At 50.7% G+C, this 20506-nt stretch overlaps 1 protein-coding gene across 1 annotated transcript in view; it reads left to right on the top strand.

The window, feature by feature from the left end:
• DSCAML1 (DS cell adhesion molecule like 1) overlaps window positions 1-19467 on the top strand; it is a 127532-nt gene extending 108065 nt beyond the window's left edge. The window contains exons 22-34 of the mRNA XM_040257791.1: window positions 4663-4816; window positions 6956-7073; window positions 7448-7611; window positions 7930-8028; window positions 8724-8912; window positions 9297-9584; window positions 11233-11388; window positions 13411-13441; window positions 13590-13708; window positions 14010-14162; window positions 14785-14979; window positions 16822-17133; window positions 18992-19467. Coding sequence (XP_040113725.1) covers window positions 4663-4816; window positions 6956-7073; window positions 7448-7611; window positions 7930-8028; window positions 8724-8912; window positions 9297-9584; window positions 11233-11388; window positions 13411-13441; window positions 13590-13708; window positions 14010-14162; window positions 14785-14979; window positions 16822-17133; window positions 18992-19467 — 2454 coding nt within the window. The remainder of the gene's footprint in view (window positions 1-4662; window positions 4817-6955; window positions 7074-7447; window positions 7612-7929; window positions 8029-8723; window positions 8913-9296; window positions 9585-11232; window positions 11389-13410; window positions 13442-13589; window positions 13709-14009; window positions 14163-14784; window positions 14980-16821; window positions 17134-18991) is intronic.
• Window positions 19468-20506: the final 1039 nt, after the last annotated feature.

Genomic DNA, 20506 nt, shown 5'->3' with positions numbered 1-20506 from the left:
CGTATACATGCATGCATTATATGTACGTATACATGCATGCATTATATATATATATATATATATATATATATGTGCTGCTGCTAAGTCGCTTCAGTTGTGTCCGACTCTGTGCGACCCAATAGATGGCCTCCCACCAGGCTCCCCCATCCCTGGGATTATTATTATAATATATATATATATATATATATATAAAATCTGCCTGACTTCTTTGACCCAGCATTAGTTTGAATTTGTGAATTTCATCCATATTGTTGTGTGTGGTTAGAGATTATTAACTCTTACTTCTGTCTAGTTTTCAATTACATGTATATATCTCAGTTTATTTATAATTATCCACTGACAGGCATTTGAATAGTTTTCCCTTTGGGGCTATTGCAGTTGGTGCTCTTGTGAACTCCATGTCTCTTGGTGCTCTTGTGTATATATTCCTGTTGGGCCTGTGAAAGGAACTGCTGGGTCATGGGGTCTGCAGATGTTAGGTTAAAAACTCTTTCATTGTTGGGGGGGAGGTGTGTGACAATTTTCTGGTTAATGTGTTCAGCTGTGTTTTCTGCCCCTCTTTGCCCCCCTCCTCCTGCCCCTCCCCCCAGTACACACATACCTTCCAGGCTCTTTTTACACTAGGCTGGTCACCATTCTGGACACCTGCTGTGCCTTTCACACCCCTGCACCTCTGCCCCTACTGATCCTACCAGCCACGGCATGTTCTTCATCCTCTAGCACACGCTGAATGTGTTAAACGGCAGTTATCCGCTCACTCACCTGTCTCCCGCACTGGTCTGCGGGGCCCTGTGAGGACAAGGGCGGCATCTTTTCGTCTTCAGGTCCCCAGCCGTAGAACACTGTGCCTGGAACATCCTTGTCCAGGACATGCAGTTGATGAATGAATTGCTAGCAGCCTAGCAATGGTGAAGTCTTAGACACTGGGCAAATTTCCCTTCATAAAGTGATGAGAGGGTGGGAACTCCTTCTCCAGCTTGGGTCTGTATGCGCATTACCTCCTCTGATAATGAAGTCTTTCAAAGGGATTGGTGTCTGGGAGCAGAGCGTCCTCGTTAACTCAGTCTCCAAAAGCCCCAATCCACTGGTGGGGGACACCTCTCCCAGGCTCCAGAGCAGAGCCCTGGTCCCCATGCCCTCCTCCTGCTACTGCAGACCCGGGGACCCTCCCTCCTTCCCCTTCATGTCCCAGGCGTGGAGGAACCACCTCTCTCCTGAGGGTGGGGGGCAGATGTGCTGGCGTGATAAGAACTCAGTTCAGCCATGTTGCAAAGCAAGGACTGGGCTGAACAAGGAGCCAGGGGACCTAACCACCACCTGTGGTTATGGGATGCAATCACTTTACGGAAATATACTCCAGGTTCCAAGCAACTGCATCACAAATTCATTTATGAAAGAGCTCCAGGACTGAGGACACACTCATGTACATGGGATGAAGCAAGACTGTGGGAATGAGTGTGGGCTGAGAGGCAGATGCACGTGTGTCTGAGTCTGAGTGTGTGCATACATACTGGAGTGCGTGACCTTGTGTGTGCAGAATTCTCAGAATAGATGTGGGAAACTGCATAAGGTGCAAGATACCAGGAATTACACCCTGGGGCTGGCCAAGGCTAGCCAGAGCTGCACTGAGTCCTGTTAGAAATGTTTCCAGTTTAATACATTTGCTGTTTTTCTCTGATTATCAAAATAATACAATTTTATTGTACAAAATTCTATAAACATATAGAAGAATAGAGAAGAAAATAAAAATTACTTGCATTCTCACTCTCTAAAGATAACCACTGGCAATGTGTTGGGGTATAATCTTCCAATCCTTGACCTGCACATACACTATGGTTTTGTTTTGGTTTTTATAAAATTAAAATAAAAAGTTATAAAATGTTATATAATCTCCATTTTTCATGTATATGTAGGCACTTTTCTACACCATTAAATATTCTTTTTATTGAAATAGAGTTGACATCAAATATTCTTTTAAAATATTATCTTGAGTGCCTGTATATACATAATCTATTTAACCAGTCCCTGAATTGTTCTATATTTAATCTATTTTCAGTTTTTTACCATTATAAATAATTTTTCATGGAGAATTCTTCATAAAAGTCTTTATGCTCATTGTTTTATTATTTTCTTAGTATAAATTTTTATAGGAATCCATAGATCACAAAAAGTATAAATATTTTTGAGGTTTGCATGCACATTTGCAAACTACTCTTCAGAAAGTTTGTACCAACTTACACTTCCACCAGCATTATGAGTAGCATATATTTTTCCCTTGTGAACATGCTAATCTAAGATATTATATATTTTTCATTTTCTGTCAGTTGGATTCTAAACTAGTTAGGTTGATTATTGTTGTGTGTTATGTGATTTTTGGCTTTTTGCATCTTTGGATCATTGTCAATTCATGTCCTTTCTACATTTTTTATTTGGGTAGATCATGGTTTTCTTCTTATTGATTTGTAAGTGCTCTTTCCATATTAAAGATAATAACCATTTTTGCTCATATAGGTTGCAGGTGTTTGCCAGCTCATTGCTTGCCTTTTTATTCTAGTTTTTATTATACCATAGGTTTTCTTTTCATATAATTCAAATTTATAAATCATTTCTAGTTATGACTTTTCTATTTGTGATTTTTATTTTTTATTTTTTGATTAGAAAGATGGGTAAATAATTAATCTATAGTTTCTCCTTGCATAGGTTTACCTTTTTTTTTTTTTTTTTTACCTTTTACCTTTGATTACTGTGATTTTATTTTGGAGTGTAGTTGTATGTTTCTGAAAGTGATTTCAGGAGATTAGGGGGGTTAAAAGGAAATTCAGGTGAAAAGGAAGGCACCCAGGACCTGGGTAAGATGCTAATACCTTCAAGGGGAAGCCAAATCTTTCCTGCCGTGTGTAGACACAAATGTACAGTCAGGTACATGCTGACAGACACAAGCAAGTATACTTAACTTTTCTCTACACATGCACACACACACTTCCACCCTCACAGAAACACATGCCCCCATTTACAAAGGAGAAGAACATGTCCCCACTTACAAAGGACTTGCACACCCCTTGCCTCAGGTGTCCTCACTGTGACCAGTCAGGGCAGGCGGAGCTGGATTGCTTTCTTAGTTTGCAGGAGAGAAAACTGAGGCCCCAGGAACCGTGAGAGACACTGTGGTCCATACGGTAAGAAAGGCAGGCAGGCGTCAAAGCCACCGTATTGCCCTGCCTCGTGCTCAGATATGACCGGCAGATACCCACACGGTCCCCGAGTGCTGCACCCCGAAAGGACTTCCCAGCTACCAGGGCTCAAGGTGGCTTTCAGGGAGCTCCTGGGCCCAAGGCCAGCTCCCCATAAGAGAGGCAGCAGGAGGGGTCTGCCAGGGAGCTCTGTGTGTGTGTTAGGGATGCCTGTACCCTCTCCTGAGCATCTTCTTACAGATGATCTGGGACCAGAAAGGATGTTTTCTCCTGTTACAAGTCACGGGTCCCCTCAACCTTCCCATGGGTGGCAAAGAATGTCCCTCTGTGACCCCATGTCTGTCTGGAGATCTGTCCCTCAACATGTGCTTGAATGTGTCTACACGTCCGTGTGCATGAGAGTGTGTGCATGGGGGCATGCGTGTGCAACATCCCCTGACTGCAAAAATAACTAATTATTAGCTCCCTCTGGCCTCGGGGCCCCCCATCTGTTCCAGGGGCTGCTCCCCCTCCCTAGACTTCCGCCCTGATTTCAAAGAGGCCCTGGTGCTGTCCTGCTTTCCCTTCCCCGCGGCTGACCAAAAAATAAAATGAAATGAAAGTCAGCCCCATCCCGCCTGCACCAGGGAAGGGGCTGACAGGAGGTCTGCAAACTAGCGCTTATCAAAAGCTCCTTCTCAAATTCATTTCAATATCTGAGCCTCTGGTTTCCAAGGCAACATAATCTTTTCATCAAAGCAACTGGTAAAACCACTGGGATCCGATATTGTTTTGTTGGCAACTTGTCAAAACTGTCATTTGGTTAAAAAAATTTTTATAGATTTATATAACCTACAAATATATACAGTGATCTATACCACTAATAATCATTAATAAAGTGCTGCCCCGTGAAGCTCTCGTAGTTCTCTCTCCCTCTCCTTCCTCCCCCAGAATGGAGGTGGGGTGGTGAGAACAGGTGGTAGGAATGAAGGAGACATTAGGCAGTAGGGCTGAGAGGTGAGTCTGAGTGGGGACAGGCTGGGGGAGCCTGTCTACAACCCTAATAAGGCAAACGCAGTCATTTAGCTTCTTCTCAGAGACTCCCTTTTCTCAGGGTTTTCCTGGGACCGCACCTCCACCCTCCATTCTCCCTTCTCCTGTCTCCCGCCATCTCTCACCCACCCAAAACACTCACATTTCCTGGCCTGAAGCCATCGCAGCCAGTGACGGGATCAGTCCAAGAGGCGAACTGAAACTGACCCAGCAAACCGCCAGAGCCGGCTCATCAGTGCCCAGGGCCAAGTCCAGGGCCAAGTCCAGGGCAAGCTGTTCAGTGTTGCTCCAAAACCAGAAAGGGCCATCTAGGCAGGATCCTGTCTCCACCGCCCATCTCCCTGGCCATCGCCCCCACTGAGCTCAGGGCCCCCAGGAAGGGTGGAGGTGGAGACCCAGGGGCCTTGGCTTTTAGTACGCATTCGCCTCCGCCCCGCAGGCGCCCAGCGAGTATGAGACGAGTCCGGAGCAGCTCTTCTACCGGATCGCCCACCTAAACCGTGGGCAGCAGTACCTGCTGTGGGTGGCCGCCGTCACCTCCGCCGGCCGGGGCAACAGCAGCGAGAAGGTGACCGTCGAGCCTGCTGGCAAGGGTAAGCAGCCTGGGGCGGGGGTTGAGGGCAGAAACAGCCAGAAGGCCCCTTCTAGAATGACGGTTCTCCCCAGCATCAGTAGTCTCCCTCCACCCTGTCTGTGGCCTGGCTGTAAGGAGCTGGCTGGCCGCTTGCCTCCCTCCTGCACCCAACAAGACTGGGCCTCTGCTGCCCCCTGACTCCCAGAAAGGCTCACAACAGGCTCGAGGCCACGCCACTAGTCAGGGTGCCCAGCAGAATGCACCCTCGTCCCCCATTCCAGACTCTTCTCTGGGGGTGAAAGAAAGGGGTGTTAGCCCTACCCCCAGCTCAGCTCCTCTAGAGGGGACGGAGGTGGGTTATGCTGCTTCCATGGAGCAGAGGGCTGCAAAGACAGCTCCCTTGCTCCAAAGCCTGGTCATCTCAGGCTGACATGATGCCACTGATCACAGACGTTACAGAGGGCATGCCTCGAAGGAGGCTGTGGGCTGGTTGGGGTGCATGGGGTAAATAAGAACATGATTGCTCTCAAGGGTGCCCCACTGAACCCCTGACCTGGGCATAAGTGTGGCATGGGGGCATGTGTACCCCTACTCTACAGGCAGTGATAGTTCTGAGGCCTCAACCCAAGACCAAGACAGAGGCCACCTCACAGAGCTGCCAGGCTCCCCCATGCCAACCCTGGGGCACTGGATTTAGCCACACAAGCCTGAGACTTCCAGCTTCTACCCTGACTCTGGGTCTCCCTGGGCCCTCCCTCCTGGCCCTGCCTCCTCCCACAGCCACCTGTGTCTATAACCTAGGACTCAGACGGCTGGCGCCTGCCTCAGCCCAGCCCCACTCCTGGGGTAACCAGCTTCTTTTGGATGAGATACAAGAGGCATCAGCCCTCCCCGCCTCAGACTCAGAGTCAGCGGGCACTGAACAGAGGGCCTGCAGCTGCCCTGACATGAGGGTTGTCATCCCATTTTCCAGGAGACACTCTAAGGCGGAGTGGCACAGCCCTCAAATACAGCAAAGTGGTGGGCCAGCCCTTCTGGCTCCAATCTGGGGGCTCTTTCTACAAAGCCTCAAGTTTCCTCCCTCCTCGACCCCTCCTCCCAGTGGTGCTACCAACCCCTTCTCCTGAACTTATCTCCTTCCAGGAGGGAAAGGACCTGGGACCACCCCCCTCCCCCGCCGCCGTGACAGACACACACACCCCACTGAGAGGTCCCAGGAGCCAACCCCAGCCACAGGGCAGAACTGGCTCTAGAACAGTGTCTCTAGAGCTCCATCAAACATCCTTGGCAGGCAGCCGGGGATTCCTCTAAAACTCCACTTTGAACATGTCACTACTTCCTTGTGAGCCTCCTCGTGACGTTAGGAGGAAGCCCAGCCTCCTCGAGGTGCCAGCAGAGCCCCAGAAGCTTCTCCTCCCGCTCACTGCTCTGACCCCTACTCTGCTGCCCTCTCTTCACTCACCCTGGGCTTGGGTCACCCCGGAGGCTGGAGCCCCTCCCACTCACCATGGTTTCAGGCCCCCACGAGTCTCTCAGTTCTGTTCCCCCTTCCGACACACCTTCCTTTTCTGCTTACAGTCCATTAACAATGTTGTGATAGTTTCAGGTGGACAGCAAAGTGACCCAGCCAAATATATACATGTATCCGTTCCCCACCAAACTCCCTTCCCATCCAGGCTGCCACATAACATTGACCAGAGTTCCCTGTGCTATACAGTAGGTCCTTGTTGGTTATCCATTTTAAATATAGCAGTGTGTACATGTTGATCCCAAATTCCCTGACTCTCCCTTCCCCCCATTCTTATCCCCTAGTAGCTAGTGAATTCCTTCTTTGCCTTCAAGATTCAAGTCCACGCTTCCAATTGCAGAAGTCGCCCCACGTTTTCTTCACCTCCATTCCTCCTTCCTGCTCCCAGGGCTATTGCACCTACCCCAACCATAGTATTTTTCACTCTAATGATCTGAAGTGTCTGTCTCCCTCTTGGATGGTAAGCAACTCGAAGACAGGGACTAGATTGTATTCATTCTGTGGCTCCTCAGAGCCTCCTATGATACCTGGTCCAAACAGGTATCTGATAAATGTCTGCTGAATGAACGATTTCTCCTCTGAAAATGAAAATGAAAACATGGGGTCCTTCTCATCCTCTCTTCCCTCTAGCCCCAGCAAAGATCATTTCTTTCGGGGGCACTGTGACAACACCCTGGATGAGAGATGTGCGGCTACCTTGCAATTCAGTGGGAGACCCAGCCCCTGCGGTGAAGTGGACCAAGGACAGGTGTGTGCAGGACCCCTTAGGGATAGTGACCCCCAAAGATGGGCATTGCAGAAGAGCCATGAAGAGAACTAATGTCCCTCCCTTCCGGCTGACTCAGTCATCTCCAGCCCTGGGGAAGCCCTTGCTGGGTACCTGGCTACACCCTCCTGCTAGCCTGGCCTCCCTGGCTGCCCCTGTTGGCTGCCATGGATCTCCCTTCCCTGGGTGGTTGAAGAGGCCATGGTTACTAGATATCCCCAGGAAGCGCTGAGTGAAAACCCAAGAATCTAGGGTCCCGGAGCCAGGGCCTTACTGCTCCCAGCTCTAACTGCTTGCAAACCTGGGGGAGGCTCCGGGAGGGGATGCCTGCCATAAGCCGTCCCCACCCCCCACAGTGAGGACTCGGCCATCCCCGTGTCCATGGACGGGCACCGGCTCATCCACACCAATGGCACGTTGCTGCTGCGCGCGGTGAAGGCTGAGGACTCAGGCTACTACACCTGCACGGCCACCAACACTGGCGGCTTCGACACCATCATTGTCAACCTTCTGGTGCAAGGTGAGACCTTGCGAGGTGGGCGGGGCTCTGAGTGGTGAGACCCTGCGAGGTGGGCGGGGTTCTGGTGGGGACAGGGATGGCTAAGAGGGAGGAATTCCATCGAGAGAGAGAGAAAGAAAGAGACAGAGGGGTTGTCAAATAAAAAAGACTACCCGGGAGACAGACCCTTGGTGGATCATAGGTGCCACATGGGAGAGGAGGCAGGAGGGGTGGAGGGGAGAATGAGCAGGAGTGGGGGAGGAAGCAAGAGGGCACCCCTGTCCCCCATCATCAGAGGTTAACCCTTTGTGGTGTGGGCTCCTGACTCTCCCCTCACAGTTCCCCCGGACCAGCCCCGTCTCACTGTCTCCAAAACCTCGGCTTCGTCCATCACTCTGACCTGGATTCCGGGTGACAATGGGGGCAGCTCCATCCGAGGTGAGGGGGACCTGGATGAGGAGTGCGGAGAATTCCGGGCCAGGGGCAGAGGAAGTATTTCACTTACTCCCACTGCTTGTCCTCATAAGGCTTTTAGAAGTGATGGGAGAAGGGGTGGTTTGGACCACAGAGGAATTACCCAAGTGCCATGGAAAATATACCAGCCTAGACAGCTGGACTTTAGAACACCCACCCCCGCATTGCCAATGGTGAGCTGTGTGAACTTGAGGAAGTCTGTTTTCTTCTCTGGGTCTTAGTTTCCAAATCTATAAAATCAACAAATGTTCTAGATACTTAAATATGCATATGAATCACCAGGGGATCTTGTAAGAACACAGATTCTGAGTCGGGGAGCTGAGAGTCTGCATGTCTAACAAGCTCCCAAGGGATGCTTCGGGGCCAGGGGACTGTACAAGGAGTGGCAAGGTCTCAATAGGACCCCTTTGAAGCCTCACAGCTCTGGTTTCTGCTCCCCTCCCCACCCTGGCTTCTAAACCCTAACACAAGAGCCAATGGGAGAGAGTCCTACAACTCACCCAAGATCCTTCCAGTTTTGCATCTAATTGGCATCCACCCCATCCTAATGGCCAAAAGTTCCCCCTGCTGGCCCCCTGCAGAGCCCAGTCCCATGACAGCTGTTGGGGGACCCCAGGCCCCGCGCTGCCCCTCCTGAGCCAGGCAAACCTCCCGGCCAGGCTTCGTGCTGCAGTACTCAGTGGACAACAGTGAGGAGTGGAAGGATGTGTTCGTCAGCTCGAGTGAGCGGTCCTTCAGGCTGGACAGCCTCAAGTGCGGCACGTGGTACAAAGTGAAGCTGGCGGCCAAGAACAGTGTGGGCTCCGGGCGCATCAGTGAGATCATCGAGGCCAAGACCCACGGGCGGGGTAAGGCCCAGGATAGGGTGGCAGGTGCTGGGATGGGGCAGAAGGGCACAGGGAAGCACAGAGACTCCAGGGAGACCCCACCTAGTTCCATCGCTGCAGCATCTGGACAAATCATAGTAGGAAAAACTGGCCCCACTTCCCTGCAGGGGGTGGCAGACAGATGGCTCACCTCTTCCTTTTTCCTGCCTCTGTCTTCCTCCCGGGCCAGGCCTTGCTCTCCTTGTCCCTCTCCCTCTCCTCTTCTTCCTCCTCCTCTGTCCCCTGGAGCATCCCTACTCCCATCCACACCTCCCACCGATCCCCCAGAACCACTGAGGTCCCAAGCCACCCCAGGGAAATCCTTCCCAGTCTCTCTAACCTCTGTCTCTCCCTCTGGCCCCCCAGAGCCCTCCTTCAGCAAAGACCAGCACCTCTTCACCCACATCAACTCTACGCATGCTCGGCTTAACCTGCAGGGCTGGAACAACGGGGGCTGCCCCATCACCGCCATCATGCTGGAGTACCGGCCCAAGGGCACCTGGGCCTGGCAGGGCCTGCGCGCCAACAGCTCCGGGGAGGTGTTTCTGACTGAGCTGCGGGAGGCCATGTGGTACGAGCTGCGCATGAGGGCTTGCAACAGCGCTGGCTGCGGCAACGAAACCGCCCAGTTTGCCACCCTGGACTACGATGGCAGTGAGTCGGCAAGGGCGGGCGGGGGCTGCTGCTGGGGAAGCTGGCCGAGAGGCAGACACGTAAAGAGATAGACAGCAAATTGAAAAGAGGTATGACTCTAGTCAGGGACCAAGGCAGATGGGTGAGTAATCAAGCAAAGGACAGGCAAAAGGAGCAGCAGACAGGTAGGCAGGTAAGTGGGTGGATGCACCTGTGACCACACAGATGGACAGGCAGGCAAGCAAGTCAGTAACACTGAAGACAAGGGATCTTTGGGACTTCCCTGGTGGTCCAGCAGCTAAGACTCCACGCTCCCAATGCAGGGAGATGGGGCCAGCTTCCATCCTGGTCAGAGAACTAGATCCCACATGCCACATCTAAGAATTCACATACCACAACTAAGACCCAGCAAGCCAAATAAATAATAAAATTTTTTAAAAAAGGGTCTTCGAAGATGCAACCCTTGCTCTCCATTGCTTTAAAGAGATAAGAGGAGGCAGAGAGGTAGTTGATGTCCTGCTCTATAAGAACACTCTGCTAAGATGGTACATTAGCCAGGATGGGGTAACCTATGCTGCAGTAACGAACACTAAAAGCTTCATGGCTTAATCCAATGAAGATTTCTCACTCTCATAACATCCTGTGAGTGTTGGCTGGCCACCTTCGTTTAGCCATGTTAGCTATGCCATCTTGAACATGCAGCTTCCAAGGTCACCAGCAAGAGAGAGACAGAAAAGACACAGCAGCTCCTAACTGCCCTGGGCAGAGGCTGAGAGACACTCATCATTTCTATTCGCATTCTGTTGTCCATAACTAGTAACATGGCTCTAACCTAACTGCCAGGAAGTCTGGGGAATGTAGCTGAGCCCATGGATGTTTTGATGAGCACCAACTGGTGTCGGCCACATGTGGATACCTCACAGTCATGCACACACATGTTTAAGGCACATAGAAGGCTGAATTCATAGGGACCAGCTGTCACAAGCTTAACTAAATCTACCTGTGTGTTAAGGAAACAGAATAAAAGTGGCATCCTCAGAGTATTTGCTCAAAGAAGGAAGACTTCATGAAGAAGATGACTCTTAGCTGAGGTTTTGAAACAAGTAAACATCAGGGCTTGGCAGAAGGCTCTGTCAGCGGGAGAACTTATCATATCTCCTAGCAGCCCCCAGGGTTAGCAGATATCACCCATGGGGGAGAGGGGGCAGGGAGAGACTGTGGGGTGTTGAGTGGCTTTTGCCCCCATCTGGGGAAGAGAACACAGGATCCCACTGCCCTGACTTCTGTCTCCTGTGATCCTCATCATCACCACCCCTCAACCTTACCAGCTGGATGTGGGAATCTAACCCCATCAGCTACCCTCTAGAAATGAACACTGAACTCCAACAGGCAGGAGACTATCTCTGAAAGGGTTCAGGATGATTCTAAAACAGGCCTAGGAGTCTTTAATATCATATGCAATATAAAAACTACACAACCATTCATGGCTGTCCTGATGGGACCAGAACCTGGGGAGAGCAGAGGGGAGAGTTGGGGCTCTGAACTGCGAAGCAGAGATCGGAGGAAGCCCAAAGGCAGCAGGAGAGTTCCAAGGGCTATGTTGCCCAAGAGACTCTGCATAACGCTCAACTCCTGGGGACATCTGACTCCCTTCCTCACCCCCATTCAGGCACCATCCCACCCATCAAGTCTGCACAAGGCGAGGGGGACGACGTGAAGAAGCTGTTCACCATCGGCTGCCCAGTCATCCTGGCCACACTGGGGGTGGCACTGCTCTTCATTGTTCGCAAGAAGAGGAAAGAGAAGCGGCTGAAGCGGCTCCGAGGTAGGCGAGTTTCTTTGTGCTTCCTCAGCTGCACTGGCCACTCTGCACTGGCCTGGAGCACTGTCTGGATGAGAGAGGGTATCTGTGTCCCCTTGAAGGGAGCACTCGCTCCAGCTGTCACTTCTGAAACCTCCTTAGCTATTCACTGCCTCTTCCTCTGTGTCCCCAAGACTTTGTGCCTGCCCTCACCAGGTTGACTTTTAGCAGTCCACACTGGTAAAACCATGTTGCTGGTTAAGACATTTGAACAATTCCATAGCTGGTTGGTAAATAGATGTTGTTCCCTTCCACCCTGGATGCTCCATTCTCTCATATAGGACCTCTGCAACTTTCCTAGGGCCCAGCCACTAAAGACTTGCACGTGGTCTCTAGGACCTTGCTCAGCTTTGACTGAGCTGTTTCCATGCCTTGTCAAGTGTTAAATATTTTTAGTATCCTCCCCTGTCACAACACCTGATACCACAGTCTGGCATGAATGGGCTTGATTTGCCCAAGACCAACGAGTTTCTAAATAAATGTCTGTTCACATATTTGGAAAATATTTATTGAGTATCTGCTATATTGTAGATACTGCCAGACATTGGAGATATAAAAATGAACAAGAAAGAGCAGCCCATGCCCTTATAGAGTTCACAGCCAAGATACAATAAGAGCACAAAAGAGGCAATAACTAAGGCTGCCTAGGGTATTTAGGAGCTGGGTAGATAAAAGGATGGTTTCATTGGGTGGTTGATAGTTGTTAAGTGGTTGGATGGACGGATGATTGGACGTCTGATGGACTGATAGTTGAATCACTAGATGGTTGGCTCGATGGAGGATGGATGAATATTTGAAGAACAGATGGATGATAAAATGGATAGATGACTATATGGTTGTATGAATGGATGATTGGATGAATGGTTGAATAGATGAATGGATAATTAGGTGAATGGTTGGATAGATGCTTGGATGGGTTGATAGCTGAATGGCTGAATGGTTGGCATTCATTGGGAAGCCCATTAAACATCCAATCATCCATCCACCCAACCATTTAAAAACCATCAGCCACCCACTGAACCATCCATTTATCTACCCAACTCCTGGTGGGTGGACCACTGGATGAATGAATCAACAGTGGATAGATCAATAAGAAATGGATGGATGGGTGGCTAGATAGATGGTTGAATGTATTCATAAAGCTAGATTCACTCTAACCAGTCATTCTCAGTTATCAGAGGTCTAGTAGATTACCCATGTCCTTTGTTTCTCCTCTCTTGTCTATTCCTAACCTTAGAGTCCTAAATCTATTCAGGGTCCCTATGAGATAGAACAGGCTCCCTGAGTGGCTCAGTGATAAAGAACCCACCTGCCAGTGTAGCAGACATAAGAGATACCAGTTCGATCCCTGGGTCAGGAAAATCCCCTGGATAAGGGCATGGCAACCCACTCCAATATTCTTGCCTGAAGAATCCCATGGACTGAGGAGCCTGGTGGGCTGTGGTTCATAGGGTTGCAAAGAGTCCAACACAACTGAAGCAACTTAGCACATGCATGCATGAGATAAAACAGTGACCTTCAAATCCATCCATGTACTTTTGGGGACAGATGCCCTAGAGATGGAAATAAAACTTCTTGGTTGATGTCATCCAGAGGTGCCCACTGACCACCTGTACTTCATCCCCAACTCTCTCCTCTCTCCAACAGATAACGGGATAGATCTACCACTGGTGCCTATTTCCAACCTGCTGTGAAGTCTTGTTTGATTAGAGTCAGTTCAGGAAGCAGATGGAATACTTTATATACTGTCTCCCTATTAGATAAAGGTCTGAGGAAAGGAAAACAGACCTGAGTCAGATCCTGAATTGGGAGCAGTGAGATCTTACCATGTTTTGGCTTGTCTCCAAGGTCCTTACATTTCTTCCCAAGAGACCAGCCCTGGCCCCGTTCTAGGGAATTCTCTCACCTTGCTCCCCATGCCTCTTCCAATTCTGATCCTGCTCAGACCCCATTCTCACTCAGTCCCCTCTCTCTACTGTTTTGCAGATGCCAAGAGTTTGGCAGAAATGTTGATAAGGTGGGTGTCACATTGCTACTTCCTCTCTCCTCCTATTTCCCTCCCCTCACCCAGCGTAGAGGCTTCTAAGACCCCACTATCCTGCAAAACCTCTGCCCCAACCCCCTGTGCCTGCCTTGTCACACACGTCCAGCCCTTCTCCCCACAGCAAGAACAACCGAAGCTTCGACAGCCCCGTGAAGGGGCCACCCCAGGGCCCACGGCTACACATCGACATCCCCAGGGTCCAGCTGCTCATCGAAGACAAGGAGGGCATCAAGCAGCTGGGTGAGTGACAGGCGCCACGAGCTCTGTGTCCTGCTGAGGGGCTTCCCCAGGCCACATCCCATGAAGGGCGACCACCAGTCCTCAGACAGTGCCCGAGGTTCTAGAAGCAGCCCAATCAACAACTCCACAACCTCGGAACTCACTACAGCTTCTCTTAAGGACTGGGTTGCCTCCTCTGTTAATGGGGAGACCGTACCTGACCTTTACTGTGTTCGATGTCAGATAAAGACAAAGAGAAATTTGGGAAGCAAAGATGGTGCCCAAAGGGAAGGACTCCTGCTGATTGTGCTTCTTCCTCCAGGAGATGACAAGGCCACCATCCCTGTGACCGATGCTGAGTTCAGCCAGGCTGTCAATCCTCAGAGTTTCTGCACTGGAGTCTCCTTGCACCACCCAGCCCTCATCCAGAGCTCAGGACCCCTGATCGACATGTCTGACATCCGGCCTGGCACTAGTAAGCACCATGCCCAGGGAGACAGCCCACCTCCCAGATGAGGTTTCTTGGGCACAGCATAATGCAGAGGGGACTTTTTTTTTTAAAGGAGAGAGGAGCAGCATGGAAGAATGGAAAGAGCACTGGAAATAGAGTCTAGAAACCTTGATTACAGACCCACTAGCTGTGGCCTTGGGCATGTCACTCACCTTATCCCTCTGGGCCTCACTTTCTTTCCCTAGAAATCTGGAGAGGGTTAGTTGTTCTTTCTCTCCAAGGGCCTCTGCATCTTCCACTGAGACTCTGGACGTAAGGACGGGATACATATAGGCTGGTAGGGAATGAATGGACAGTCATGAGGCAGCAGGAGAGGAGGTTACATTCTTCCCAGGCTGTAGAAAAGATGGGGTGGCCAGGGAGGACTGGGATGCTGCCCACTGCCCGTATCCCTGACACTGCTGCCCTCCTCCTCCGTGGATAGTTCTGTGTTCAGGAAAGGCAGCACACTCAGCTTTCCCAAGGAAGCTTCTGCGGCTGCTCCTGCCTCCTCCCTTGCTGCCCGCCGCCCTTTCTGGTAAATGCCAGCTGCCCAAACCTGAGTGGCTACAGCTGGAGGGTGCTAGTTCTTGCTTCCTCTGTGCAGATCCAGTCTCCAGAAAGAATGTGAAGTCAGCCCACAGCACCCGGAACCGGTACTCAAGCCAGTGGACTCTGACCAAGTGTCAGGCCTCCACCCCTGCCCGTACCCTGACCTCCGACTGGCGCACTGTGGGCTCCCAGCATGGTGTTACTGTCACTGAGAGTGACAGCTACAGTGCCAGCCTCTCCCAGGACACAGGTAAGCCCAGGGACCTGGTTCCTGCTCACTCTCCTCAGGCTCCCCCATTCCCTATCTTCTATTTTCCCCACTCCTACCCACCAGCTCATGGAGTCCAAGGCACCAGTCAGTTTCATTTCCAGCTGGTCACTGACTTATCCTGTGGCTGTAACAAAAACTTTTGACCTAACAGCTCTGCTTGTCAAGGATTTCATTTTGCTCTCCCAAAAGATGATGGAGAAAATGGTGCACATGATGTTTGTTGGAGAAGAGGTTAAGGCTTGCCCAGAGGGTGATGCTTATTATCAAGAACGAAAGCTGTGGGCTTCCCTGGTGGCTCAGGCATAAAGAATCCACCTGCCAAAGCAGGAAACACGAGTTCCATCCCTGATCTGGGAAGATCCCACATGCTGCAGAGCAACAAAGCCAATGGGCCACAACTATTTTGTTGCAGCTACTGAAGACTGAGCACCCTAGAGCCTGTGCTCCACAACAAGAGAAGCCGCCACAATGAGAAGGCCACACATCGCAACTAGAGAATAGCCCTCACTTGCCTGCACAGCAACAAAGACCCAGCACAGCCATAAACAAATAGACTTCAATCTATGCCAAAACCAATACAGAATTGTAAAGTAAAAATTAAAAATAAATAATAAATAATAAATAAATAAATTTAATAAAAAAAAAAAAAGAATGAAAGATGTTTCACATTTTGTTAGTCAACGATCCCACTTTTTTAATTTTAATTGGAGGCTAATCACTTTACAATATTGTGGTGGGTTTTGCCATATATTGATATGACTCGCCCACGGGTGCACGTGTCCCCCATCCTGAACCCCCCTCTCACCTCCCTTCCTCCCTCTGGGTTGTCCCAGAGCACCGGCTTTGAGTGCCCTGCTGCGTGCATCAAACTTGCACTGGTCATCTATTCTACGTATGTACATGTTTCAATGCTATTCTCTCAAATCATCCCACCCTCGCCTTCTCCCACATAGTCTAAAAGTCTGTTCTTTATTATCCCACTTTTGCCACCACCACTACCTTCACAGGGAGAGAGCAGGGTCATGTGAGCCTCATCCACTCCGTAGTCAGGCTTTCAGATGGCTACTGGGGTTATGGTTAAGGTAACTGCTCAATCTGGTCTCATTTACGCCCTCTCCCCATAAGCCCACTTTATTTTTTATTGAGCTATAACTTATATATAACATTTAGTTTCAGGTACCACATAATGATCCGATATTTGTATACATTGCAAAACGATCGCCACAATAAGTGTAGTTAACATCCTTCACCACATACAATTACAGGTTTTTTTTCTTATAATGAGGACTTTAAAGAACTACTCTCTTAGTAACTTTCAGATATTCAATACAGTGTTATTAACTGTAGTTATCATCCTGTACCTTATATTCCCACGACTTGCTTATTTTATAACTGGACGTTTGTACCTCTTGACCACCTTCACCCATTTCCCCCAACTCCCGCCCCCTGCCACCACCTCTGGCAACCACTAATCTATTCTCTGTAACTGTGAGCTTAGGGGTTTTGTTTGTTGTTATTTTGGGGTGTTTTTAGAGCCCATACATATATAAGTGATATCAAGCTGTGTTTGTCTTTCTTTGGTTTATTTCACTGAGCATGATGCCCTTGAGGTCCATGCATATCTTCCCAAATGGCAAGATTGCCTTTTTTATGACTGAACACTATCTCACTGTGTGTGATTGTGTGTGTGTGTCTTTTTAGTCTCTTCACCCACTCACGGACACACAGGTGCCTCCGTGTCCTGGCTCTTGTAAATAACGCTGCAATGAATATGGGGGTGCCACTCATTCCCTTTTACCTTTGTGCCCGCCATCCCCCAAGACAAAGGACGGAACAGCATGGTGTCCACTGAGAGCGCCTCTTCCACCTACGAGGAGCTGGCCCGGGCCTACGAGCACGCCAAGCTGGAGGAGCAGCTGCAGCATGCCAAGTTTGAGATCACCGAATGCTTCATCTCTGACAGCTCTTCTGACCAGATGACCACGGGCACCAATGAGAATGCGGACAGCATGACGTCCATGAGCACACCCTCAGAGCCCGGCATCTGCCGCTTCACCGCCTCCCCACCCAAGCCCCAGGACGCTGACCGGGGGAAGAACGTGGCTGTGCCCATCCCTCACCGGGCCAACAAGAGTGAGTGCTCAGACCACCTCCCTTGCTGTGTCCCCGCCTTCCAACCCCCTGAGCCTAGGCTAGAGCCTAGCCCTGCCTGCACCCTACCCGCCCGCCCAGCACGGCTCCTTGGCATGGGGTATAGTGCAGAGAGCAAGGACTTGGGAGCAAGCAGATCTGGGTTCACATTCTGTCTCAAATGCTTAATACCTCTGTGACCTCAGGCAAGTCATGGAACCTCTCTGGCCTTAATTTTCTTGTTTTTGAAATGCAAACGAGAGCATATACTTTGCATTGTTATAATGAGCATTAAAAATGATGTACGTGCCTGGCACAGAGTTAAGGAGCAATCCTGGCAGCTACGTCCATGGTGGTCAAACTTCATGGTGGGCAGTGACCCAGCCTGACAGGGAACATCTGATTCCAGGGCCCTGGCCAGAGTATATGCCCTTTGAGGTCAGCAGGGCAGGTCTAGGATAACCAGGGGGAGGGAAGCAAGGGTGCCCACCAGTAGACATCAGGGCCACCATATGCAAGGCACAGGCTGTCAAACCAGGCAGTCTGGTCTGCCCGGCACTGGCCTTGCTAAGGGGCCACGCTGAACTAGGGGTTCGGGGTCATCTAGAGAAAAGCACAGGTTAACAGAAAGAATAGAGACCTAGGAGTCCAGCAGCTCTTTACGACTCCCCCTCCCCACCCAGCTCTGTGAATTTGGGTAAGTTACTTAATCTCTCTGAACCTGTTTCCTCATTTGCAAAATCCAAGCAGGTATTAATGTATCCAGGGGTCTGCAGGGTCTAAATGAAATGACCTGAAGAGTGCCTGGCATAGTGGACAGTAGAGGGGCCTGTGCACTGGGTGCTCACAGTGGGGAGGGATCAGGATGTGGGGTCCTGGAAGCGTGTCCTATGGAGGCACTGTGAGAAAGGAGGAACATTCTGCCTGAAGGAGAAAGGAGGAACATTCTGCCTGAAGGAGAAAGGACGGAGGAGAGGGATGCAGAAATGAAGCGGACTCAGACTTCTGAAAGGAGGCTTGGGAGAGGGGGGAGGCCTGCTCTGGCGGCCCTCAGCGGACAGAATCAGGTTGAATGTGGGGAAACGACAAGAAGTGACATTCCTTTTCCTTCTCAGGGTATAGAAAAGCTTTCTAACAGGCAGAGCTTTTAGGATGACAATGTTTAGAAAATGAGCCCACCCCCAGCTGAAGCTGATCAGTTATAGTGAACAATTAACAATAGGGATCAATCTGTTGAGCAACACCGTGCCTCTGTATTGCAGCCTTTTCCCTGCGTGTGTGTTAGTCGCTCAGTTGTGTCCAACTCTTTGTGACCGCCATGGACTGACTATAGCCCTCCAGGCTCCTCTGTCCATGGAATTCTCCAGGCAAGAATACTGGAATGGGTTGCCATTTCCTTCTCCAGGGGATCCTCCCTACCCAGGGATTGAACCTGGGTCTTCCGCACTGCAGGCAGATTCTTTACCGTCCGAGACACCAGGGAAGCCCAACACGGGAAATTTGACTCAACACCGGAAACCTCACCCGGCCCCAACATGGGCAGGATTGACTGATTGATAGCTCTTTCTGGATTCTGTGGATGGTGGTGCGTGGCCTTCATGGAGCGGTTTTTCTGGTTAATTCCGATAAGGAGCCTTTTCCCTACTTTGTCTCATTCCCTCCTCACAGAATTACTGTAGGCAGATGAGATTATCCCCATTTCATAGATGAGGAAACCAAGGCTCAGAGAGGCCAAGTGACTGATCTTTCCTTGACTGGTTACTGCCCACGGGTGGAGGGACTGACTGAGGGCTGGGGGCGGGGGAACAGGCTGCTTCCAAGAGGCCTCTGCCGCTGACACAGCGCACTTCCTCCCTTCCAGGTGACTACTGTAACCTGCCCCTGTACGCCAAGTCGGAGGCCTTCTTCCGAAAGGCAGAGGGGCGTGAGCCCTGCCCCGTGGTCCCGCCCCGCGAGGCCTCCATCAGGAACGTGACTCGAACCTACCACCCCCAGGCTCGCCACTTGACCCTGGACCCTGCCAGCAAGCCCCTAGGCCTTCCGCACCCCGGGGCCCCCACGGCCACCTCCACCGCCACCTTACCTCAGAGGACTCTGGCCATGCCGGCACCCCCCGCCGGCCCGGCCCCCGCAGCCACCGGTCCCACCCCCGCTGAGCCCCCGGCGGCCCCCAGCACCGCCCCTCCGGCCCCCAGCACCGAGCCTCCGCGGGCCGGGGGCCCACACACCAAAATGGGGGGCTCCAGGGACTCACTTCTCGAGATGAGCACGTCGGGGGTGGGGAGGTCTCAGAAGCAGGGGGCCGGGGCCTACTCCAAGTCCTACACCCTGGTGTAGGGGTGCAGCCGGAAGGGCAGCCACGAGCCTGGACCTGTCTGCACCTCCGGCCCTCACACAACAACTTGGCTGATTTCCTGCATTATTTATATCAAACTGACAAAAACCCACCAACAAGGAAGAAACAACCCCCCGAGTCATGAACGCCTGTACATAGAACTCTTTTGTACAAATCAAACTATTTTCTTCTTCTCCATGAAGCCAGGGCACAAAGAATTTGACAGTACACGTCAAATCCCCCCACCCCACAAAATCTGTGTGGAGAGATATATACCTATATAGAGAGATAGGAGCACAGCGTCGAGCTATATATCTATATATTTCTCTCACCTTATTTTGAGACAGAGGCACAAAGACTCAGCAATTTTTCCCTCCTATTCACCCTCCTCCGATCTAGGTGGTTTTGACAAAGACCAAGATCCCAACTCAGAGACACTGCATGCGATTTTACTGTTCAAAAAAAAAAAAAAAAAAACCCAGGAGTTGCTTCAATTTGCAGATGCTTATGTGTTAATACCTTTTTCTATGAAAAAAGACCCAGCGCCGTGTGCAATAAAGGTTATGTTTCTATGTGGTGGCTTTTTTCCCATCTGGCAAGGGTCAGTGAGGAGGCAGGGACAAGAGGCGCCCCTCTACCACGCTGTCACTCTCTGAGGGGAGAGACTTTGAGAAGCCCAGCTTAAACTCAGCACGTTAAACTTTTTAAAAGGTTTTCCATTAGCCAAGCTGCCTCCTTGGGCACCTGTTCCATTCTCTGTTCTGTGCTGGGCCCTACAGGGACCAGCTGTATGTCTTTGGTTTCCTAAACCTCTCTGAACCACAGTTCACTTGTCGGTAAAATGAGGCAACCTCGGTGAAGGCACTGGGGGGCCAATATGGGAATGGGGGCTGTATTTACTGGCTTCTGCCCTTTGGGAGAATGCAGTGTAGCCAGGTGAACAAAGCTACTCTAACAGCTAGTGGGCTGTTAAGTTGTGTAAACAGTGCCTCTAAACTGGGAGGGAGAGATTGTGTTATCCTGGTAAGGACCAGCCAAAGC

The sequence above is a fragment of the Oryx dammah genome, unplaced genomic scaffold, assembly GCF_014754425.2.
Source record: "Oryx dammah isolate SB20612 unplaced genomic scaffold, SCBI_Odam_1.1 HiC_scaffold_17, whole genome shotgun sequence".
Classification (NCBI taxonomy): domain Eukaryota; kingdom Metazoa; phylum Chordata; class Mammalia; order Artiodactyla; family Bovidae; genus Oryx; species Oryx dammah.
Note: the sequence above shows the minus strand (reverse complement) of the source record. Positions and strands in the feature narration are given on the sequence as shown.